This window comes from Nannospalax galili, unplaced genomic scaffold (genome assembly GCF_000622305.1).
Source record: "Nannospalax galili isolate Female #2095 unplaced genomic scaffold, S.galili_v1.0 scaffold281, whole genome shotgun sequence".
Classification (NCBI taxonomy): Eukaryota; Metazoa; Chordata; class Mammalia; order Rodentia; family Spalacidae; genus Nannospalax; species Nannospalax galili.
The window spans coordinates 281,197-307,692 of record NW_008349068.1 but is presented as its reverse complement, the minus strand read 5'-3'; the positions used below and the strand labels follow the sequence as shown (position 1 = coordinate 307,692).

Here is a 26,496-nt window from a genome sequence, read left to right as displayed (position 1 = left end):
GAGAGAGAGAGAGAGAGAGAGAGAGAGAGAGAGAGAGAGAGAGAGAGAGAGAATGAAAATTAAAGAAATTCTCTTCTGAGAAACAGTGGTCAATTTCCTGCTTACTAAATACTACATTCAATTCTTTGCCTACTCAAATAATTTAGCCAAGAGGAAATTCTAATCAAACTCTATAAATTGAGACGTATAAATAAACTGAAGAAAGTAACATCATCATTTTATTTGATTTCAATTCAGTCATATACAAAGTTAATTTATTACATACAAAATAAATGTACACTCTTAAAAATCATTAGAATATAAATTTCCAAGAGACCAAAAAGGGCAAAATTTTCAAATATTTTTGATCATACTATACAGAAACAAAGCAAATATTAACTCATATATATACACTGAATTTTTAACAATTAATGTAACAAAAACATTTTATATATTTAAGTTTAGAAGGATGATGGAGGAAAGAATGAATTGCACTAAACAATAATTTTGTTATCAGAATACTAATCAAAATTATTTGTATTTTACCCGGGCGTGGTGAAGCAAGCCTTTAATCCCAGCAGGAGGCAGAGGCAGGCGGATGTCTGTGAGTTCGCGGCCTGCCTGATCCACATAGTGAGTTCCAGGACAGCTGAGGCTACAGGGAGACCCTGTCTCAAAAAGACCAAAAAGAAAAAAAAAATTATATTTTATAGTCTAAAACTTGTTCAACTTTTAAATCTTTTTTTTTTCTTTTGCGTACAGATACCAATGAATCAGTTTCTGCAGTCAATAGTTAGATATAAATAAGGCTTAATTTTTTTCATTGTCAATTCCAGTGGAACAAATAAAGGAACATTTTAAGATAAATACACAAATCCTTAAATAGTTAATGAGCAGCACAATTTCTACATACTCTCTGTGTATGTGCAGTCTTATTCTACAGCCCAGACTGGCCTTCAAACTTGAGGCAATCCTCTTGCCTCAGCCTCCAAGTGCTGGATTATAGGAGTGTCACTAATATCTAGCTTCTGAGTACTTAAAAAAAAAAAAGTCATTCTGAATTTTCAGCTAACCCTTCTGAACTATGTGCATATTCATGTATTCAAAACACTGTCACCCTGTTATAACTGAAATGCTTCTAACTATCTGGATCCCAGAAAGACTGGCAAAGAGATAAGCAAATACGCTTGTTATTTTTCTGCCTTAATGGAATTTCTCCATTAAGCAATGAATCTGACAGAAAATAGCTGTCCAGGTATCTGGTTACTTTTTGCTAAGTTTTTTGCCCTAACGCTATCAAAGCAAACAGAAGCCTTATCCTGTAAAAGTTTCTTAACAGAAAGTTACATGGTTCCCCTAACAAGTTTTCTTATGTAAAGCTAACTATAAAATAAGCAGAGCCACATACAAAATGTTTGTAACCATGTTTATGAAATACAGTCTTTGAGAGCAATAAAAGGCAGAGTAGGAAGGAAAAGAAAGGTCCAAATGTAAAAGGTCTTTAAAAATAAAATCCACTGTAACAAGCCATGATTATGGAAGGAGTATAGAAACTATTTTAAGTCAATATGAGCTTATCTAATAAAAGCAATCAAATTTCCAAAGGAAATTTTCTTTAGTCTCAATAAAACTAAAAATCTGAAATTTGAACTATTTCCAATTAAATTTAATTACTGATGTCTCCCTGCCTGAACCATTTATTTATTAGAGGAATTTTAACATTGTGAAGAGCAAAATAATTATGTTTATTCCAGAAAAGGTTTCTGCCTTTCAAAATACAAGAATGACATTCATAAATTTGTAGTTTGGGATCGTTAAATGATAAAACACCTTCCTTAAAATAGTATGGGAAAATGTTATCAAAAGAAAGGCCATTAAAGCATCATTTTAAACTTGACTATTACACTGACTTCTAGAGACTCTTTAAATTTAATACACATTAAGTTGAAATATATTACCTAAGCCAGATTTTAAAAGGTTCAACAGAAATAAGACTTCTTTTTAAAAATAGTTTATATTTGAATAGTAACAACTGTCAGTCTCACCTAAACCCTAACCTTTCTTGGTCTTACACTGCAATGCTACATTTACAATAGCACTACAAGCATCTAAGCCTCTTGTACAAGTAAAAACAGTTACAAATGTAAATAATGAGAAAAGTCATTATAAATGAAAAGACACACACACTTTTCACTGTTAACTTTCAAACATGAATTAAAATTATTTATTTTTGAGATGGGGGTCTTGTTATATTTCCTAGGCTGGCCTCAACCTGTCAAACTGGTGGGGGCTCAAGTAGTCCTTCCATTTCAGTGTTTCAAGTAATTGGGACCATATGCATCCATTTATGCCTGGTTGAGTAACTTTACAAATAATAAAATTGCATTAAGGTAATATTTACAGAATATACATTTCCTGATAACATGAAAATTGTACCATAGAAAAAAATGGTATGAATCTGTGTCCTTCCTCTTTCTCTCTTCCTTCTGAATTTTCAGTTCATAAGATTATAAGCATTAAGAGAAAGATATATACCACTGAATTTGTGTCTTTTTACTTCTCATTAAAACCATCAGCTTCACATGCCCAAATCCTGAAATGTGCTTAGAAACTACCTCCTTACTGATGAGTGTTAGTGAGACATTAGTCTACAAAGATAAGCCTGATAAGTCACTATCATCTGTCAAAAAGCTTACCGAATAATGTGGCCACTTTACAGAAGGTCCTATACTAAATAAAACCATATAACATCTATATTCTATACTTTATCTTAGCCAAAAGGCCTAGAAGCAATATAAATCCTATATTCTAAGATGGTCTTAGGTTTTTTTAAACAAAGAAAATGTAACTATTTGCAATGGAGTCATATATTCATTTACATACATTATATTACATATGTATAGACATATATTTATATATATTTTTAGTGGAGTGATTAAGTCTATTAAATCAGTGAAAGTTCAATCAGTATCCAGCATAGTATATTTATTAAGCCCTATAGAAAAATCTGATCTGCAATCTCAAATTAAGATTTACTCTCTGAGCTGGGGATGTAGAGTTCAGTGGTATAGCACCCATCTACTACGTCTGAGAAGGCTCTACACTCTCTCCCCATCACTGGAGAAAAACCGACCTAATGCCCTCTCAAACCCATTCCCAAGGCCTCACACATTCTAGGCAAATGTACAGTCACTGAGCCACCCCTAGTTCAAGCCTAAATCTCTCAAATGTTAACGCTCTATTACATCTAATAGTCGTGAAAATTTCAAGATTATTTCCATGCAGAGGTGTACCAGCAAAAGTCATCAGAAGTAGTTAAGAGAATTTATCCAATGCTTTTTATGTGGGAAAACATTATGGATTATAAACTTCAATGCTACAAGAGATTTAATTCAATTTTACATTTAGAGTTTGGTACTAATGCTTTTAGTCTTTGATCAAGATGTTACTATCCAGGGCCAGTAGAACATGCCTATAATTGCAGCTACTCCAGAGGGGCTGATGCAAGAGAATTCCAAGCTCAAGGCCTGCCTAGACTACATGGTGAGTTCAAACCAAGCCTACACAACCTAGAACCTGTCTCATAATAAAAAAAAGTTGTTTTTTTTTTTTTTAAAAAAAAAAGAAGGTTGGGGATACAGGTCAGTGACAGAGTGCATACTTAGTATGCATGGGTCCCTAAATTCAATTCCCAATACTGGAAAAAGAAAAAAAAAAAAAGAAAAAAAAAGATGTTAGCTATGTCAAGTGTGTAAAATATTGAGTGAAAGGTATTAAGAACTAATATTAGCAAACAGATACACATTTCTTGAACCAAATATTATAATTATCAATATGAAAGGTCTAAAGAGAATATGTAAGATTAATGATGTTTTCAATAATGAGAAAGAAAATGGTGGTTCTATGCATGCAAAACAAAGAGAAAAAGGAATGCCAAGCAAATTTTAGACAAAATGTCTCTAAGAATAATGCTAACACCTATTTTCAAATAAATCTGTGAATGTCAGGCTTGGTTTCTAAGAATAAACAGCCATAATTCAAATAGTGGCATATATTTTAAGTTATAACATACAATAAGCCTGAGATATTATTTTTATAGCAAGCACATCAAGTAAACAGACTTAGAAAGATCAAAGTAGTACATTATTATTTATTAAACCCCAGGGCCAAACACAACCTGCAATATCAAATTAGGAACCATTGTGTAGAGTGGAGGTGCAGTTCAGAGGTAGAGTGATTGTCTGCTATGTGCAAGGCTCTGGGTTAACTCAAGCTCTGGTGGAGGCTAGGGATAACTAGTGGCTAGAAAATGCTACATTTAAGGTCAGTAAGTAAGGCTACGGCCCATGTTTTAAATAATATTAAGATGATGACTGGTAATACTATATTGTTGCCTAATGCCATTAGGAAAATCACTATAGGAAAATTCTATAGAATAATGTCTAGATAGGATCATCTGAAATAAAATCAAATGCTATGTAAATGAATTAGGAAAAACTACTGAAGATGAGTATTTGTTGACAATGTAGAATGTTTAAGACTGCTCAATTATTGGGAAAGAATAGTTTCTGTTGACAGAAGAACACTTACATCAAGGTATGGCTCTGGATGAAAAATGAAAACATCAGATTTAGCAAATAAAAATAATACATTTCATTTCTTACATACCACTCAAAAACTGTGAAGATAGTTTTAAGAATTATAGAAGACATGTTTAACAGTATTTGAAGATAAAAACACCTTTACACACGTGTATACAGTCTCTACATGCCATATTATATATTTAATATCATATTTATATTTAATACAGTCCAGGTACTTGCATGTTTTCACTGGAAAAAGAGGTAAAGACAATGCTATTCGTCTTATAAATATAAATATAAATATATAAAGGGAACTAATCTCTTAAAATTTAATTAAGTTTTCTTTACTGAATTCTTTAGTAAAAAAAATATAAAATATACTTACAGGCAAATGCCATGTCTCTCTCATCATTAAATAAACATCTGGTGCTCAAGTTAATTTTCTTAGCCTATTTCAAGTGAAATATAAAAATCTGTGGTTAAGAGTCAGTTCTCAAGTCTATAAATTCTAATTCTATGGGCACATTCATTCCTTTGGAAGCATGAAACATTTTCAAAATTAGTTCTTTGAACTGATCTACATACAAGGAAAAAATGTTGCTTAGGTTCTTTGATGATAACAAAATATGTGGCATTTTTCTCCTATAAAAGGGTACTGTGACATAAAGGAAATTAGTAGAAACCGTTCATAGCTGACACCAGCTAACAGGACTTAGTGACAATCTTTATTTTTGTATACTTTCTTTAGTTTTCCTTTTCTTATTTTTCTGAATAATGACACATTCATATACATATATATATTCATACACACACATACACCTTACTACTTCTACTAAACTCACTTTTCAAAACTAAAATAATAATCTATCACCAGGATGCTGTAGTTTTTATATTCATGATTGCCAGTGCCAAGAAATAAAAGCAGATGAAAAGTTCTGCAAAGATAAATGGACTTTATAAAAAGTAGCCATGCTGAGGTTTTATGGTTACCATCTAAAATATCCAGCAATTGTTCCATTCTAAAAACACTTTAAATTTCTTCCATTATATAATATAGAAATAATTTCTATGAATAAGATCTAAATACACTGCAGTCTATAAAAATGTATCTTCCCAGGGCTTTGGTGATTTTTAATTCATGAGCTATACTGTTAAGATGAGGACTATGTTACTCAGCTAATAAAACTTCAACTGTATTTGCTTAACAAATACAAAGTTCATTCTTCAAGAATGTTGCTAGTATTTTCAAAATCCCAAATTTGCAGCTTGTATTTTTTTAGAAAAAAAGGCAATATAAGGAGAAATTCCACTTTCAGTAGCTAGCATTAGTCTGGGTCCGGTATCTATTACTGTGAACAAAACTTGTGTTATAGACTAAATACTGCTCGCTCAGTTTCCCAACTGAAAAGTGAAATAGTCAAATGCCATATATTTAAGGATTTTTCTCAGATTAGCAAAGTTTTTAAAAAACAATTAAGTATCCAAACTAATTTCTAAATCTAGTATTAAGTGATCTCAAAAACAAGGAATACATGGGTAAATTTCCCAAAGAAAAACATACCAAGTCTTACTTTAGAAAATCTCTTCCTCTTCTCTCTCCCTCTACTCCCCTCTCTAGGGTCTAGCACACTGAATGCAAGCAGTCTACCACTGATGATATCTCTAGCCCCAAATCAGTACTTTTTTATATCTCTAGCCCCAAATCAGTACTTTTTTAAATGAAAAACTCAATCATGTTGGTTCTGGCTTGAAATTTTAAAAATGTTAAAGTGATCGGAGCTAGAGAGATGGATCAGAAGTTAGCACTGGTTGCTCTTGTAGAGGACCTGGGTTCAGTTTCCAGCACCCACATGGCAGCTCACAACCATCCATAACTCCAATTCCAGGGGGTCTGACACCCTCTTCTGGCCTCCATGGGCGCTGCATGACACAGGTGCACTTACATACACGCAGGCAAAACACTCATACACATGAAGTATATAAATCAGAAAAAAAAATTTAAGGTGAAGCAGAGATGGTCCTGCTGGTACCATGGTTGAAGCACCTAGTTGGGGGGCGGGGTGCACAAGAGGGGATTAAAAGAAGCTGTGTCAGCCGGGCATGGCAGTGCACGCCTTTAATCGCAGCACTTGGGAGGCAGAGGCAGGCAGATCTCTGTGAGTTTGAGGCCAGCCTGGTCCACATAGTTCAGGACAGCAGAGGCTACAGGGAGACCCCGTCTCAAAAAGACCCCCCCCCAAAAAAAGAAGCTGTGTCTTGTATATCATAATCATCTCTCCTGACTTGTAAGACTTCTCCCAGTCAATTCCTGAAGTCTTCTGAAAAGGAAACCTTTACTATTTACATATGTTCAATTTTTGCACCAGTTGATTTCAGTGTCTTTTTACAGTTATTTCTTCTTGAATCAGATGATTTTAACTGACTATAAAGAAAAGAATTCTGTAACACTAATTCTGACTTATTACAAATCAAACTATTGGAAAGTTTTCCTAAATATAATCTTTCACTACTTAAATTTTTAAAAACTTATTTATAGGATTATAAACAAAAGGCACCAGATTCTGTGGTCAGCAGGTGACATTCTGTGGTCAGCAGGTGACAAAAAATGCAAAGGGGAGATTTCTTCAAGATTCAAACCAAAAGACAATTAGGTATACAGAAATACAGATTAGTAGAGTAAAAAAGAATGTAATTTTGAGAAGCCATTCATGTAAAGTCTTTTTGTTGCTGTTGTTCAATGATAATTTGAAGAAAGCCATGCAATAATTCTTTCCTGAAAATATACTCAACATATAAATTTCTGCACAACTTCAGGGATCCACAAATCTTTCCAAGACCAGAGAATCTCAAATTAATGACACCAGAAATTGTAAAAAGCTTTGTGACATAACTAAAAGATAGTATTACAAAAGAACCTCTTTGAATTTCAAAGTAAATCAATCAAAAATTAAATAGTGTAATATTTAATAACCTGTTATAAAATTAACTGTTACCCTGAAAATTTTACATACCATGCAACAGAAATTTTTTACAGCATTATTTTATCTAAATGACTACTTGAATTACGAATACTATTTCCACCAATCATACAGTTCCCCTATGTTAAAATATAACCTATTTGGGCATTATTGACAACTCAAAATCTTTAGAGTAATACTTAGAGAGAAATACAGTTTTTGCTTAACAAAGAAAAACCCACAAAAATTTTAATTTCACAAATGCTACTTTAAAGGACCCAACTGCAAAAGCCATGATTAGCATTTTTGCTTAAATATACTATTAATATATTTGTAAAATAAATATCTAGTTTTTCTTTTTCCTATTCAACTTTTGCTGCTTAAGGATAATAATGTAACTGAATACATTTTCATTAGTAATATGTTAAACATTAGTCCTAGTGTAATGAACCAATGTACCATTTCAATATTTCTATTTTGATTTAATTGTGCAAACTTGTACCTTTTGAAAATCCAATTGTACAACAGATGCCTTTAAAATATTATCTTTAATCAGGAATTTCATAAGTAAATTGGTATTTTTTTATATAATGGTCAGTAAACAGGAAAATTTTTATCTGGAGAATTTATGAAAAGCACATGTCTCAACTCTCTATTAGCTATACTATTTTATTAGAAACGCCTTAAATTTTGCTATTTATAATAAATGAACTCAACCTAAATTTGTAATATTGGATGTTATTTTTTAAAATCGATTTAATGATTTAGGAATGGGCCACCAAATTAAATCAAATGTATTTTCTAAATTCGATCTTAGTAAAAAAATAAGAATTAGTAAAAGCAGACTCACTGTTAACCAAAACTTTAAAAATGGATTAGATACCCTATATCTTTATTTTTTAACCTTATTCATTTCTTAACTTTTTGAGACAAGGCCTTGCTATACAGCCCAGTCTGGCCTTGAACTTAATATCCACATGCCTCAGCCTCTCAAGTTTTGGAGTTACAGCATGTATCACCAAGTCCAGCTCAACCTATATTATTATAAATAAAATATCAAAATATGGTAATCCCTAAATGATTTTCAGGGATAAAGCCTGGAAGTCTTTCAGAGAGTGGAGAGATGTAGTTAAAGTGACAAAACAACAAATGAAGTTCAGTTCTCCATGTCAGAAGACAGAACTAACAATCACTTGGAATCTTGAGTATTATATTCAGTTTCTCCAGCTGAAATCTGGCTGAGTCGCTTGCTAGATCCCCATAATTTTCGAGAAAGCTGACCCGAACGCATCTGTTTAAAGTAATCCAGAGAAATGAAGAATTGATGTTATGGAGGAAAAAAAAAAGAATACACAAAACCACTTTTTAAATGCAAAATTAGGTTTTGTTAGCAAAATCACTAACATTTTTAATATTTCTTCACTAGTAATATGTATTTAGTGAAATACTAGAGACTGAACCCAAGGCTTCATGCATGCTAGACAAGTTTCTACCACTAAACTACATCCCTATCCACCTTTGTAATCTGAGACAAGGATAACGAATTTGCTCAGGCTGGCCTTGAATTCACTCTGTAGCCCAGGCACCTTTAACTTGTGATTCTTCAATCTTAGCCTCCAAAGTAGATGGGATTATAAGCATGTACCCCCAGATTCAGCTAAAGGCTTCTGATTACCTCTTTTGAGAAACATCCAATGTCACTTTTCAAATTTAAAAATAAAATGTTGCAGTTAAGTCAAAATTCAGATAACTTTAACAAACATAGTAACTCTAAAACTATTCTTAATATAGCCAGTAAGACATACAGGTTTGGGGACTTTCTTTTTTGCTCTATGGAGTACTAATAATGCCAACCATAAGGATAAAAAGAGAATAAAATACTGTCTTGAAAAAAAGAAAATAATATAAAATGATTTTGATCTGGGCATGGTGGAGTATACCTATAAGCCCAGAATTTGGGAGACCGAGACAAACACTGAGTGTTAGAGGCCAGCCTAGGCCACATAGTGAGAGACTCTCTCTCTCTTAAAAAAATAAATAAATAGCCGGGCATGGTGGTGCATGCCTTTAATCTCAGCACTTGGGAGGCAGAGGCAGGCGGATCTTTGTGAGTTCAAGGCCAGCCTGGTCTACATAGTGAGTTTCAGGACAGCTGGGGCTACAGAGAGACACTGTCTCAAAAAGACCAAAAATAAATAAATAAATAAATAGCAAAACAAAACAAAAAGAAAAATGATGTGGGGCTAGAGACTGTTCAGTGGTTAAGAGCATTATTTGCTCTTGCAGAGGACCTGGATTCTGTTCCCAGTACCCAAACAGTGGCTAACAGCCATCTATCACTCCAGTTCCAGGTATCCAATACCCTCTTCTGGGCTCCGTGGTGCACTTACATGCAGACAAAACACTTAAATATATAAAAATAAAGATAAATAAACACTAATGCAAGAATTTTAAAACATACATTTAATAATGAAATGATTAAATTTACTTTAGAAACAAAAACACAAAAGCCTCTGAAGGTAAGACTCACATACTATTCACCAATAAATTTGTGTTGCCTAGCACCATCTGCAGCATTTAACAAACATTAATTAAATCACTGAATGATAAAAATGCTTATATATTTAGGTACCAAAACCCAAAAAATTTGTTGTAATAACTTTCCTCTGTGTAATCTATCTACTTTCCTTCTTTCCTTCCATTTGCCTACCCACCAACCTACCTACTTACAGGCTCTCATAATGAACTACATTAACCTTGAATTCACCATCTTCCTGCCTTAGCTGGGGTGGGCTTATCAAGCCTAGCTACAATCTACTTTTTAATAAAAAGTATTTTTACTTTTAATAAAATAATAATAAAAATAAAAAGTATTATTTTATGTATATGAGTGTTTTGTTTGCATGTATGTATGCCATCTGTGTCCCTGGTGCCTTCAGAGGCCAAAAGGAGTCAGATCCTCTGGAACTAGAGTTATAGATGGTTGTGAGCTGTGACATGGATGCTGGAAACCAAACCAGGGTCCTATGCAAGAGCAGTAAACGGTCTCAACCAGTGAGCTGCCTCTCTGGCTCCTACAATCTACCTTTAATGGTGATTCTTCGTCACTTTTTTTGAATGGTAACTGTTCTAGGGTATGTTTATTGGAGTGACAAGACAAGCATGATACAGAGTTGCCAATGACTTTGGATTCTTGGTTTGTGTTTTTATTTCCAGACTATTTTCAGAAACACTGTTTCTATTAATCTATGACTACCTTATCTCATTAATAAATGCCTTTCACATAGACTAATACACCACTAAACTAATATACATTAACATTTTTATGATTTTACATAAAAATAAATCTTAGAATAGACTATGGACTATTTCATATCCTAAAACTAGACTATGGTCTAGTTCATATCCTAAAGTCACATTTATGGAGTGATTTATATCTTGATTATAAGAGTATAAATGTTTAATTTACTAAAGTATATCCATAATTCAGTTCTATATCCAAAGATGTGAAATAGACAGAAGTAATTTTATTCACAATCTATAAACAATTCAGATTCTATGTATTATAGACTATACAAATTTTTTAAAAAATTTTTTATTTATGAGTGTATTGCCAGCTTGTAGGTAAGTGCACCCATGTGGTGCAGTGCCCATGAAGGCCAGAAGAGGGCATCAGATTCTCTTGTAACTGGTGCTACAGACAGCCACCATGTGGGGTGCTCGAAATCAAACCCCAGCCCTCTGTCAAAGTAGCCAGTGCTCTTAACTGCTGAACAATCTCTCCAGCCCTAACTACATAAATCTTATAATTATCAAATTTATTCAGTAAATATATAAAACATTAGTTTAGGTTTTGGGGTTTTTTGTTTTTTGGTTTTTTTTTTTTTGGCTTTTTAAGACAAGGTCTCTTGTAGCCCCAGCTGGCCTGGAACTCACTGTGTAGACCAGGCTAGACTTGAACTCACAGAGATCCGCCTGCCTCTGCTGAGTGCTGGGATTAAAGGCATGTGCCATTGCACCTGGCTTGAAATAATTTTTTTTTTTTTTTTGACACAGGGTTTTGCTCTGTAGTGGAGCAGACTGGCTCAAACTGTAAATCCTCCTGCCTCAGCTTTGTGAATGCTGGAATTTCAGGTATACACTACCATACCTGACCTCTCCAATTTTACAGGTATACTTTCAAGTATAATACAAAAAACTAATAATTTTATACTTTGATTTTATTTACTGTTGTTTGAAAAATCAAATCTGTATTTCAATTTACTTATCTATAATGGAGCCTTCTGAGCCAACTTAAAAGAAGGAGAACCAAAGGAATTCACAACAGTACAGGAAATGAAATCCATGATGTTAGGTTTTACCTCAGCTGGTTTGCCAACACCCACTATAATCAATTTGCCGTCTTCCAAACCTACAAGAATGTGGCTGTATTCTTTGGTTACAGATACACAGTGGATAGGTAATCTCATGGCTAATGGAGTGATGCTGAGATTCAAACTAGAAGAGATAAAAACCAAACATAAATACATGCATATAGAATGGATCCACACAAGTTTACACCTAGAAGATAACCTAATGATCATCTAGTTCTGCATTCCAATTTTACAGCAGACACCGTTGTCTTCAGCTGTGGTTCATGTTCTCAAACCTTCCCTATGCTCACCCAGAAGGGAAGGACCTTTCTCTATTTCCATTTCAAATCCTATTAATTCTTCAACAAGACTGTTCTGATTATTCAGATCCCAGCAATATATATTTTTTTAAAATGTATACTTGTGCATTGCCTGCATTTATGTAAGTGCACCTGTGTCGTGCAATGCCTGTGGAGGATAGAAAAGGCCATCGGATCCCCTATAACTGGAATTACAGGCAGTTGTTAGCTGCCATGTGGGTGCTGGGAATCGAACCCAAATCTCTGCAAGAACAGCCAGTGTTCTTAACTGCTGAACCATCTCTCCAGACCATCCCCCTCCCCGCCCCAAGCAATCCTTAATGGTTTTTAAACTCTTCTTGCACATACAACAGCTCTTTCTTGGTGATTGTAGTTGGTTGTTTTGAGACAGGGCCTTACTATGAAGCCCAAGCTAGCTCTGATCACACAATCAACTATCTCAGCTTTCTGAGAGTTGATGTGAATGTACTGCCTTGCTTGGAAACTTCTAAAAAGTTTTAAATCCTTCAATGTCAGTTATTACATATCAGCATCACAATACTGAGAATAAAAGCTCTTTTGTTAAATGTTTTTATTTTGTTGATTAGTAAGTGAAACCTGAATGAAAAGGTCCAAAAGCTCAAAACTACATGTTTATGAATTTTTAAAGTTAACAAAATTGGTCTGTTTGCTTTGACTGATATTCCATTAAATACCTGTGTTTATTTTATGATTAGAAAGTGTGTCTTTTTATATCATATATACACATTCTCTCTCCATAGATACATATGTGTACATATATGTATATATCAGTAAAGCTAAAGATCCTATTGATTTTTCTCATTTGAAGTCTTCTAACAGTACCCACAAAATAGGATCTGAAAAAAACTGGAAAGATACAACTGGAATGGGGATTGAGTCCCAACTGCTGGGATCACAAGCATTCTCCAGCATGCTCAGGATACTGTTATCTCTTCTTAATATGTGTGAATGCTGGTGTGAGCACACTTGGTGCATATGTACAGGTCAGAGGACAACCTGAGATGTCGGTCCTTGCCTTTCATCTTTTATGAAACATTTCATCTTTTATGAGACAGAGTCTTTTCTGTTGTTTATCTCCCATGTGTGCCAGACTAGCTGGCCCAGAAGCTTCCAGGGATTCTCTCGTCTCTGCCTTCCATCTCCCCTTAGGAGTGCTGCGATTTCAGATGCTTGCATTATGCATCTGGCTTTTATGTGAATGCTGGGGATTCAAACTCAGGTTCTCATGCTTGTGCAACAAATATTTTTACCCAATGAGCCATCTCCCCATCATCTACTGCAATCTGTTCTTAAGCAAGAGCTCAATAATTTTTATTACTTACCTGTGGAGATCTCTTATAGACAGGAACCCTTGTAAGCTGCCTGTGATAATATGTTCTCCAATTATACATATGTCTGATATTTGTTCATTCAGGACTTGAGAACCCAGATACTTGCCATTTAAAGAAAACATGTGCAATGCGTTCTTATCCTACAAAGAATTAGTGAAGAAACTTTAAGGGTCCTGAATATAAGCTGAGTTTTTAGACTGCCAGTTAAAACAATAACAGAATTATTAAGATTTTGGGGTAAATTATGGCTGCATTTAAATGAAAAGTATAGAAACAATATCAGAGTGAGTTCAAATTATATTGCTAACTAAACAAATAAGAGTTAAACAATCAAGAGTTAAAATATTGTCCTATCCAAAATTATTCTACATGCTTAAAAAAAAGATTCTACTTCAAAAGCTTCATTATTGAAAGGAAATAAATATATAAAACTCAAGGTTTTTTGTTGCTGTTGTTGTTGTTTTTTGTCTTTTTGAGACAGGGTCTCCCTGTAGCCCCAGCTGACCTGGAACTCCCTATGTACACCAGGCTAGCCTCGAACTCACAGAGATCCACCTGCCTCTGCCTCCCAAGTGCTGGGATTAAAGGCATGTGCCACTAAGCCCGGCCCAAAATTCAAGCTTTTTTACACTGTCTTGTGAACAAAAGAATTTAAGTGGCTATCATTGACGCTTAAAACTTTATGATGTCCCACATAATCAAAAATTATTATTGTGTGGGGTTGGGGATTGGACAATTGTCTTCATACATATGAAGCAAACACCCTACCAACTCATACAGCTTTAAAAAATTTTGTTTTAGAAATCATGTATAATATAGGTCAATAAATAAAATATAAATATGAGGCCAAGACTGTGGTAGAAATGTAATGGTGAGGCATAAATAAGTGTGAATGATGAAAAGAAAAGACCCTGTTTAAAACTTCCTTACTCAAACTGTCTCCTGTATAATGTAGGGAGGAAAAGGAATGTTACCGGTAGTCTACACCTAATGTGAAAGTGTTATATACCTTGAGCGTGGTCTTTTCTTCAATGCTAGAGTAGATGACAATATGTCCTTCCCAGGATATAGCCAAATTAGGAATGCTCAGGAACAGAGAACTCTCACAAGGTGGTCGTAAAGTCCTCATGTACTGACCTTTCTGAATAGTATGTATAATAACAGTGCCATCCTACACACAGGAAATGATAGAAAATGAAAAATATTAAGAAAATAACAACCAAAAGGAGAAAGTAATGCAGCCAGATAAAGAATTGTGGGAAAAGGGACTGAACAAATAATTATTTCACCAAGGACATATGTGCCTTAGGAAATATCCTAATCTTAAAATTCCAAGTAATATTTTATTTTGTGGAGTGCCATCTTCCTTAACTTGTAAGGTCAATACAATCTAGTCACTTTTAAATTTATTCTTTTGTACTGCTTTACTTTCACAATTTCAAAATAAATATGGTATAAAATTCTTTTCCCTGCTTTCCTAAAAAAAAACTCTTATCAGAGATAAACATTGCTGCTCAATTAATAGAAAAAATAATTAGTGTTTCTTAAAGGGGAACTCTTACCCTTGATCCTGACACTGCCATGTCAAGCTCAGTGCTGATTCCCACACTCAATATTTCATCAGTGTGCCCATAAAGAATCTGAAAAGGCTTAGATGCTAAGCCCACAGGAGTACCTCCCTAAAATTAAAAAAGAAAAGGTAAAGGGGTTTCTTGCTGTTTGTTTACCCCACTCAATGTCTTTTTTGTAATAATATTTACATTGTATTCAAACCTTCTAATAACAAAGAAATATTACAATTAGTTATAGTCACTAAGTTGACTCATAGTAATACTCAGTCTTAGGTTGGATTCTTGAATTATTATCAGTCTTTTGAAGCTCAAAAACAGAGTGTTATTAATATTGACTGTCTTGGATTATTTTTTCAAGTTATTTGCTCTCTTAGACATTTACCTTAATTCAAATAAATGTATCTCTGAATACTTCCAATTACTACAATCTATACTTCAGGAGCCTCAACTATCATTATTTTGATTTTTCTCAAATTTCTATAGCTATCATTCTTTTTAAAATCATGTGTGTGCACATGTAGTGTCCTGGTCTGTTGCTCTTGGCCTTAGTCCCTTCAGATGCTCCCTGAATCTGGAGCTCTCAGCTTTTCATCTAGACTGGATAGCCAGTGAGTTCACTCAATCATCCTGCTGGGGGTGAGAGTGCACACTATCATGAATGGTGATTTAGCCATAAATTAGGACCCTATACATGCTAGACAGATGCTCTACCACTGAGCTATATCCCCAGCTCTTCTAAATTATTCTTGAAATAGGAGTCCCACTAAGTTACCCACTTAAACTCACTCTGCAGCCCAGGCAGGCCTTGAACTTGTGATCCTCCTGCCTCAGCTTACTTCAGGCTCAGACTGCAGGCCCTGCCTAAAAACACAATTTTGTTGAAGGAAATATCTCTAGAAGAAGATTCTTTCTCTGTCTTTAAGCTGGCTTTCTTATATTTTATATGCTGAGAAATGTTTGAATTGTCTCTCATATTTCTTACAATTATTCTAGACAACTTTCTGATTTTATAATGTACATAGAAATTCCCCCTGTAAATTCTATTCCCTGGGACACATTTTATTTCCCCTATGTATTTTATGTAAAGTTTCTAAATCAGGTAATTTCCATGTTAAGCTTGTTATTCAAGTTACAGAAAACATTAGAGACGTTTTAAATTCATTTAATAAAGGATACATATCCCAATACTAAACATGATAATGCCAGAACAAAAATTGATCTTTCACTTAATAAAGAAAAAAAGTGAGATCTTTTTTCAAGAAAGAAAAAAAAGTAGAGAAAAAAATTAAATACTAGCAAATAAAATAAAACAGTAAAATGGAATATGTTCAAACCTGCAAAACTTCTTAACTGCATTCAGAAAAGGAAAAAGAAAATAACTAAAAATAACTAGAAAACCAGCTACAGAGGACACTACTGGAAATACTATAGACAGGATAATAGCACTGTACAAATGTTGAACATCCTCATTTTGGCAACTGCACTGTGGTTGTACGAATGTCTTTGTTTTTACAAGATGCACATGAATGGGTTCAATGGAAAAGGAAATGATGCATCCAACTTTTAAATAGGCCAGAACAATAAAGATCCTGAAAGGAGACACTAATGATGTTAAGACAAATGCAATAAAATGTCTTATTTTTTCAACTTTCCTGCAAATTTGATATTTCATTAAAATTAAAATTACCAAAAGGAAAAAGGTAGAAGGAAAATAAATAAATATAAAATATAACAATGATGAGGCTGGAGAGATGGCTCAGCAGTTGAGAGCACTGACTGCTCATACAGAAGACCCAGGTTTGATTCCCACCATCCACATGATGGCTGGCAGCTGTCCATGACTCCAGTTCCAGGAGAATTTGATGCCTTCTTCTGACCTCAGTGGGCACTGCATGACATGGGTCACTTGCACGCATGCAGGCAATACACTCATACACACATAAAATAAAAATAATAAATAAAAAATATACTGATGAAAATCTATAGCAAACAACTATGACAACGGCAAAATAGTGAAGCCATTTTCAATCACAATTAGACATAAGGCAGAGGTGCTATCATTTCCTTATCCCACTGCATTAGCTAACAATATAATAGGATAAGGAAATAAAATGATATATTGGAAAACAAGATACATAACCATTATTTTCAGGACTGTATAGCTACTTTATGGTCAGAAAAATCTAAGAAATGTCAGTAACTATGAGTTAAAGAATTTGATGAAGTTAGTGAATATAACCATATGTAAATCAGTCAAGTCACCGTACAACTTTTCTTCACAGCAGTAAAAATCAATTAGAAATGAAAATTATTTTTAAAATATAAAAATAGGAATAAAAATGATAGAAAATATAACAAGGCACAGAACTTAAATGGAAAGAAATTAAGGAAATTTTATCAAAGGACATTAAAAAGACATGAAATAATGAAAAGGTATTTTGTATTTTTGGATAGGAATAATTATAAAAATATCAATCTGCCTAAAACTAATTCGTTAAGCAAATAGTTTATTTTTTAAATATTTTCTTTATTTTTTTTAATTTTTATTTTATGTGTATGCATGTATTCCCTGCATGTAGGTTAAGTGCACCCTTGTCGTGCAATGCCCTTGGAGGACAGAAGAAGCCTTCGGATCCCCTGGAACTGGAGTTACGGACAGTTGTTAGCTGTCATGTGGGTGCTGGGATACGAATCCAGGTCTTCTGCAAGAACAGCCAGTGTTCTTTAACCACTGAGTCATCTCTCCAGCCCCAAATACAGTTTATTTTTATGCTCTACTTTAGAGACAAAATCTTCCTATGTGTCATTTAAGAATTATTTATTTATTTAATTTTATGAGTGTTTTTTTTGTCTGCATGTATGAAAGTGTACCAGTGTTGTACAATGCCCATGGAGGCCAGAAGAGGGTGTCCAATCCCCGGGCACTGGAGTTTTAGTTGTTAACCACCAAGTGGTTGCTGGGAACTGAACTTAGATCTTCTGCAAGGGCAGCTAGTACTCTCAACTGCTGAGCCATTTTTCCAGCCTCTTTTTTTTTTTTTTTTTTTGACAAAAGCTCTTGCTATGTAACCCAGGCCAGCTTTGAAGTCACAACTATAAAGCTCAAACCTTGAGTTTGTGATCATGCTACCTCAGCTTACCTCAGCTTCCAGAGTGCTAGGTTTGGGAACTTGCCATCATGATCAGTTAAGAACAATTTTCAGTAAGGCTACCAAAGAATTTTAAAAGAGGATTTGGTTAAAATATTTAGTGTGTGTGTGTGTGTGTGTGTGTGTGTGTGTGTAAAGGTGTGAGGCTTATGTATGTGTGTGGGTGTACTTCCCTGTGCATGCATGTGTGGAAAATAGAGATTGATGTCAGGATGTCTTCAATTTACTACGTCACCTTATTTTTTGAGACAAGGTTCGTCACTTAACCTGGCTCCCAACCTTCTGGGATCCTCCTGTCTCAGTTCTCTGCCTGAATGCTGGAGTTACTGGCACACCACTGTGCTCTACTTTTATGAGTGCTAGAGATCCGAACTCAGGTCTTCACTGAGTCATCTCCCTAATCCATGCTTAAAATATTTTTGAAGTTTGAGTAGAAAAGTAAATACTCATATAAGAAAATCTGAGAAAAAAATCTGAATAAAGGAAACAGTGAGACAGGAATCTGCCTTACTAAATATTAAGCTACTAAAATGAAACACTGTCGGTTATATAAAATAAAGTGAAAAGAATGGGAGTCTAGAAAAAAATTGTAATTCAGTGAGTAAAAGGATACTTGCTTTCTACTGAAACATAAGTCTTTTTTTTTTTTTGAGACAAGGTCTCCTAGTAGCCCCAGCTGGCCTGGAACTCACTATGTAGACCAGGCTGGCCTTGAACTCACAGAGATCCACCTGCTTCTGCCTCTGCCTCTGTGGATGCGGGGATTAAAGGCATGCTGCCACCATGCCTGGCAAGTCTTATAAAACATGCATTAAAAATGATCAATGTTGGGGCTGGAAAGATGGCTCAGCGGTTAAGAACACTGGATGAAGACCCGGGTTTGAATCTCTGCACCCACAAGGCAACTGTTCCTAACTTCAGTCCCAGGGGATCTGACAGCCTCTTCTGACTTCCAGGTATTGCACAACACGGGTGCACTTACCTACATGCAGGCAGTACATGCATACACATACACATAAAATAAAAACAATAAATAAAATTGTTTCTAAAATATTTTATTTATTATTTTAATTTTCAGTCTTTTTTTTTCTTTCTTTTTTTGGTCTTTTTGAGACAGGGTCTCCCTGTAGCCCCAGCTGTCCTGGAACTCACTATGTCACTATGTAGACCAGGCTGGCCTTGAACTCACAGAGATCCACATGCCTCTGCCTCCCGAGGAGTGCTGGGATTAAAGGCGTGTACCACCACGCCCGGCCTATTATTTTAATTTTATGTGTATGAGTGTATTGCCTGCATGTATATGAATATAAAAAATTTTTTTTGAAGTATCAATGTTGTGGGGCTGGAGAGATGGCTCAGTGGTTTAGAGCACTAACTGCTCTTGCAGAGAGGTCCTGGGTTCGATTCCTAGCACACACATAGCAGCTAATAATTTTCCATAACTCCAGTTCTGGGGGAATCTGATGCCTTCTTCAGACCTCCGTGGGCACTGCACGACAGGGGTGCACTCACCTACATGCAGGCAATACACGCATACACATAAAATAAAAATAATAAAAAAAATTTTAAAAGTATCAATGTTAGCCGGGCGTGGTAGCGAATGCTTTTAATCCCAGCACTCGGGAGGCAGAGGTAGGTGGATCTCTGTGAGTTTCTGTGAGTTCAAGAACAGCCTGGTCTACATAGTGAGTTCCAGGACAGCTGGGGCTACAGGGAGACCCTGTCTCAAAAAGACCGGAAAAAAAAATAAAAAGGTATCAATAATGTGGGATTAGAGAGATGGCTCAGGCTCAGAGGCTTTGAACACTGACTGCTCTTGCAGAGGTCCTGGGCTCGATTCCTAGCACACACATAGCAGCTAACAACTGTCTTTAATTCCAGTTCTAGGGGAATCTGATGCCTTCTTCTTACCTCTGCGGGCACTGCACAACATGGGTGCACTTACACACATGCAGGCAATACACTCATACACAAAAATTAAAAATAATAAAATAAAAAATATTATCAATGTTGGACATCTACACCTAAGGCTCCGAGAACACAGTGGAACAGGAGGCAGAGAGAATATTAATGCATCTCTCAACTCTCACCAGTGAAGTTTCCTCATCCAACAGAAGGTGGTTAACACAGAAAGCCACAACTGCCAAAATGTAGAGAATAAGAAACTGCAGAGTGTGCATCCCTGGATAGGACTACTATAGTAAACCTCTGCCATCCAGCACTCAGGAACTATTGTAGAAGAGGAAGTGGAAAGACTGAATATCAGGGGTGGTACATGACCATAAGGAAATGAGAATTTTCCAGGTAGCTGGGAACTTGCTCTTATGAACTTGCAGCAATAGTAACAGCACATACAATACTCAGGCAAACTCAAACCAGACGAAAATCCAGCACAGAAGTAGGAAAATGGGTAAGAAGTTCGTTCCAATCTTAGCTGAGAACTACTAGTTGGCAACTGATCACTGCTGGGGGTAAAGGAGAGTTGGTCTTCTTTAAGAGAGTGACGACAGATGGGCTGGCCAGGTTCCAGTGGATGGACTCACATTGGGGGACATTTTGGGAAACAAATTTGGCTCAATAGACCTTAACATATATGATAGAATGCATGAAATTCAGTGGGGGAAGGTATGAGGGTTGCAGATAGGGAAGAGGGTCTAAATATGATCAAGACATCTTGTATGAAATACAGAAAATTCCTGTCCATAACTCAAGTTCCAGGGGATCCGATGCCCTCTTCTGACTTCCACAGGCATTACATGACAAAAGTGTACTTACATACATGCAAGCAAAACACTCATACACATAAAATAAAAATAAAATATTTTAAAAATACAGAAAAATTTAATAAAAAAATTTAAATTATCAATGCTGTTACATGAAAAAATAAGAAGTAGAAAAATTGGGGTTGGAGATAGTCTGTTAAACAAGGTTAAAAAACTTAGAAACTCAAAAAAAAGACACTCTGAATCAATCATTATAAGAATGTAATCAAATATATGAAAAAATTCAATCTGTAATTTCTACAGTTCCATTAGAAAGGGACAGTAAGAAAATTATTGTGCTATCATGACAATTAAAAAGGAATAATATTTTATTAGGGGAAGTTAACAAGGAGGAATTTTTGCAAGTAGTAGAGAATAAAGCCATGAATCAGACAACAAACATGGAAAAAGTGGTGTTTTAAGATAGGACAAAACTCTGAAAACAGAATACAAAGATGCTCAAAAGGTCATTCACTGCCAGAGACAAATTCATTACCCTTTTAGAACATGTCAAAGCTTACCAAGGTCCAAGAACATTAAATATGTGATTACCTGATGTGCTATTTGCCATATCATACATGTAGTATCTTTGGAGCCAGAAATCAAATGTATTCCACAGTAATCTGTAGCTAAGCAAGTTACAATATCTGTTTGAAAAGGGAATAAAATGAAATGGGTATGATTTGACAAAACAGAACTTTAAAGGTAATTTTAGTCAATATTCAAATTATTATTAAATCATAGCCAGCAAGATGGATCAGTGTATGAAGGCACCTGCCATCAAGCCTGATGTCTTGCATCCAGTCCCCTCAGTCTCTCCAGACAACTGACTTCTGTAAGTTGTCCTCTAATCACTACATGTGCTGTGGTACAGCCCACACATGTGTAGACAAAATAATTAATTGTAATACAAAATGAAAAACAGTAATTGGGGCTGGAGAGATGGTTCAGTGTTAAGAGGAGCACTGCTGCTCTTCCAGAGTGCCTGAGTTCAATTCCCAGCACCCACATCAGGCAGCCCACAACTACCTGTAACTCCAGCTACAAGGCATCAGACCCTTCTTCTGGCCCCCAAGGGCACCCACACAAATGTGGCATACACACACACACACACACACACATACACACACACACACACACACACACACACTTGACATAAAACAATAATTACTAAACCAGTTATTCTAAAAGAGAGGTGTAGGAATGACACTGGAAAATATCAGGAGAGTAACACAGGAAATTGCTGTACCACAATCATCTAGGAGAGTTTTCTTTGAGACTACCTATTTTGGGGAATAAAATGTAGATGTGTGGTATGTAGAATGGTTATTAGAATCTTGTTATGTCAGAGAGCTTGGAAGGATCCCAGGTAATTTTTATACTTCTCTGCTCTCTCTCACCCCATTCACATTTTCCTCTTATTGAAAACTACAATCTTACTGAATGTGTCCTTAAGAAAAACAATATATATTATGCTGTAAATTCACAAACTAAAAACCAATTTTCTTAAACTGCACCTGTAACAAGCTGTAATAAGTGATATCTTAGGAATCACTGGTACAGAACTAGGAGCAGATTCCACTAACTTTACCTAGGAGGTTTATTAGAAAAAAAAACTACTCAGTGTTTTACTCCTATACTTAAGACTAAAACACTAAGCTGCACCAGGTTAATCTACATTCTACAATTTTATCTTTTATGATGTGCTGTTAAAAATATGGTAATAAGGTAATTGTTGCCTTATTTAATAATTATACATTTTATTATTATTTGGTCATAAAATACTTATGTCTATCATTCAATTTAAAAATAAAACCTGATTTACTATCTTCCAATACATTAAGAAGGTATATTTAATTCATACGGTGCTTGTGTATACGTACTCTCAATACATTAAACATTCTTATCAGGAGTTAAAGAAATAGAAAAACAATTTTTTTTGGAAAGAGTTCATTCTTACCCATATGTCTGATGTTATGTGAGACAATTTTGCCTTTTGTAAGTGACATCACTTGGATACTATTATCCCAGTGTCCCGCACTGAAGAGCAACTTTGCATCATGTGATACTACAAATAACTTAGAAGTGATTTCCAGCCCTGGGGCAAAAGGACCATTCATAGTACGCTGAGTTCTGTAAGCACAATCGAATATTAGACTTTTCCTTAAGAGATTACTTTGTTATCACCTAAAAATATCTCTTTAAAAAGTCCTAAAACTTCTATTTGAAATGTTTATTAATAAATGAAAATTTTTAAATCTTATTTTTCCACATTATTCATAAAATAAAATACGTAATAAATAGTCTCAAAATTAAGCATAAGGAAGCTAAGGTATGTGAAGGTGTAAAAATGGTTTCAACCTTGGCAACTTGATAAAATTGTCCATGATGTAAATAGCAGCCTCAAGGATAAAGACAATAAAGGAAATTAGAAATAAAAACAGAGATCTCCCAAACAAGGTGCTAAACGGAGGTAAATCAGATAAATATGTATTCAACAAAAGTCATGGCAACTGTTCTGCATCCCACAAAACAAGCAGGTGGCATTAACTACTTCCAAGGGAAATATCGTGGTGCTTAAACAAACTAAATTCTTGAGGGAGATATAAGTAATTGCACATCAGTGTTTGCACAGAAAATGGGAGTTAATTCAAAAAGCACAGCATTAGAACCTTATTATTCAATATTAATTTTCTGATAATATGCTTTGTGCCAAAAACAGACCAAGTTTTACATGTGGTAAGTTTGCAAAAGGCCATTATCATCTAATCTTGTGGAATTTTATTCCACTGAAGAATAAAGCAGTAACAAGTAATTTTAGTTTTCAAATAGATACAATATGATTGTTATTTGGCAAGGAAAAAATATAGAAACTATAATAAAAGACAACCTAGAATAAGAGAACCATCACCTTAAGTTATAACTTGTAGAAAATTTTAAAAACTAAGATAATTGGGGCTGAGGAGATGGCTCAGTGGTTAAGAGCACTGACTGCTCTTGCAGAGGACCCAGGTTCGACAGAGGAACCAGGTTCCCACTGCAGGCATTGCATGACACAGGTGCACAATCCCACATTCAGGCAATGTACTCTACAGATAAAATAATAAATAAAATATTTTTAAAAGAATTAAAAAAAAACCTAAAATAAGCACAAAATACTTTTAAAATTTTAATTTATGTGTGTGTGCACATGAGTACAGGTGTCCAGAGTGGCCAGAAGAGGGCACTGAATCCCCTGGAACTGGAGTTAGAAGTAGTTGTGAGCCATCCAACATGGGTACTGGGAACTGAACTAAGGGTACTCTGCAAACTTCTAAATTGTTTGTTTGTTTTTTAAAAAAATATTTTATTTATTATTTTTATTTCATGTGTATGAGTGTATTGCCTGCATGCAAGTGCACCTGTGTCATGCAATGCCTGTGGAGGTCAGAAGAGGCAGTAGGATCCTCTGGAACTGGACTTACAAATGATTGTTAGCCACCGTGTGGGTGCTGGGAATTGAATCCGGGTCTTCTGCAAGAGCAGCTGATGCTCTTAACTGCTCAATCATCTCTCCAGCCTTTCCATTAAATTCTTATTACTTAAAACATACAAGGTTTATTTCTAAATACTAAAGAATGGTATCACAATTTACTATCTCCAAGGGAATTTTTTATTCCATAGCTGCTAAATAAAAATTCAGCTTTGTCTTCTGAAACAAATATTGTCAGGATATAACTTAAAAGCAGACAACAGGTGGGAAAGGGAGAAAAGAGAAAATCTGGGTCTTAAAACATTGCTTTCAAAATGACAGGAACCAACTTAGTTATTTTTCTTGGTAATCAGGTATCTGCCATGGCTATTTTGCCTTAAATGTTCCATTTACTTACTTTAGATTTGTCACAGTTTGATCCTTGATAAATGTGAAGTAGTTAGAAATGTTTCTGTCATAAGGCAGCCATCCATGGGTTCCAATAACATAACTCATGCTTACTGTTATCTGAAAAAGAGTACATGAAAACTCAAATGAAAGATTAAAGAAAGCTGTAAAGAATAACCAGATGCTCACAAATTCTGGCATTGATCATTTGGGGAACAGTGCAGGACATACAAAACTCATTACACCTTAAAATAATTAAAATGGAAAAAGCTGTTTACATCTCACTATAAGAAAAGTTATCTTTCTTTAGTAAATTATTTCGCCTTATCATTTCTCAAAGTTTATTAGCAAGCAGATAGCAGTAAAAGGAAATTGAAAGTCAACTTTTAGCATAAAAATGTGACCATAAACATCATCTAGACCATAAATCAGTACAATTTATGATGACTGTTACAGCTCCCCTGACATGATAGTCACAGTTTGTTTTTCATTTTGACTGGTTTCTTTTTTGGGGGGGGGGATTTGAGATAAAGTCTCCCTGTAGCCACAGCAGGCCTGGAACTTGCTATGGAGACCAGGTTGGCCTCAATCTCAGAGAGATCTGCCTGCCCCTAGGATTAAAGGTGTGCACCATCACGCCTGGTCTGTTTTTTATTTTGAAAATAAAAAGTTTTTTTTCTCCCTTAATGATAAAAGCAACAGGTTATCCATCCCACAATTTAGATAACTTAAAAAAATAGATATTCAAATTGAAAATGACAGACTCCTATCATTGAAAAAATACTATCATTACTATTGTATGTATTTCTAGACTTTTTTCTAATAAAGCAAATATACATAATTATAAAAAGCAATCTAATTCAAGAATCTCTACTGTTCACTGTGCTAGACTACATTTTTATCAAGCCTAAGTTACAAAATTAGGATAAGGCAGACCTAGTTTTGGTCCATGTGCAAGACCCAGATCCTTTATTTGCTAGCTCTATGATTTGGGCTAACCTATTTTTGAGTTTTAATTGCCTATCTTAGAAGGAAAATAACACTCCCTACTTCACAGGGCTGCTAGAGGGATCAAATTTTAAAAAATTCATGTAAAACACTCATTAAAATGCTGCAGATATATGCCTTAATAAAATTTATATTATTTCCCATTATCATTATTATACAAGATATCATCATCTGAGTTTTTTTGGTATACAGTTTCCTGGTTATATTTGTATATTTATTCTTCTAAATACATGCTATAATTACAGTAATTACATAAAAGCAATATATAGAGAAAACATTTTTATATTGCATCAAATTAAATCTGTAAAATTTTTCTCCGTTATTATTATTTATTCCTTTATTTTTGGTAGAACTAGGGCCTCACACATACTAAGCAGGTACTTCATCACTGAGCCATACTCTTAGCCTCTTAACTATTTTTTAAATATTATTTTAAAAAGTTTATTTCTGGGCCAGTGAGAAGGTTCAGTGGGTTAAATGCACTTGCCACGAAGTCTGAGGACCTGAGTTTGATTTCGAGGACCCATATGTTTGAAGGAGAGAACGGACTTGTACAAGTTGTCCTCTAACCTCCATAGGTACATGATGGCCCATCCACAGTGTG

The 26,496-nt window shown here is 34.8% G+C and overlaps 1 protein-coding gene across 11 annotated transcripts in view; it reads right to left on the bottom strand.

The window, feature by feature from the left end:
• The window catches only part of Nbeal1 (neurobeachin like 1), a 260,021-nt gene that overhangs the window by 7,271 nt on the left and 226,254 nt on the right, over positions 1–26,496 (bottom strand). For 4 of the 11 annotated variants that reach the window (XM_017801384.2, XM_029569967.1, XM_029569966.1 and 1 more), the window contains 9 exons: positions 24,895–25,004; positions 22,986–23,158; positions 21,578–21,672; positions 15,106–15,222; positions 14,553–14,714; positions 13,535–13,683; positions 11,881–12,016; positions 4,948–5,011; positions 219–647 (listed from right to left, as the gene is read on the bottom strand). In XM_017801384.2, the coding sequence (XP_017656873.2) occupies positions 511–647; positions 4,948–5,011; positions 11,881–12,016; positions 13,535–13,683; positions 14,553–14,714; positions 15,106–15,222; positions 21,578–21,672; positions 22,986–23,158; positions 24,895–25,004 (1,143 nt within the window). In that variant the 3' untranslated portion in view covers positions 219–510. Of the gene's footprint in view, positions 1–218; positions 648–729; positions 5,012–8,274; positions 8,811–11,880; positions 12,017–13,534; positions 13,684–14,552; positions 14,715–15,105; positions 15,223–21,577; positions 21,673–22,985; positions 23,159–24,894; positions 25,005–26,496 lie in introns of those variants that run through there. The other 7 variants (XM_029569968.1, XM_029569972.1, XR_003851600.1 and 4 more) reach the window with 6 other exon arrangements.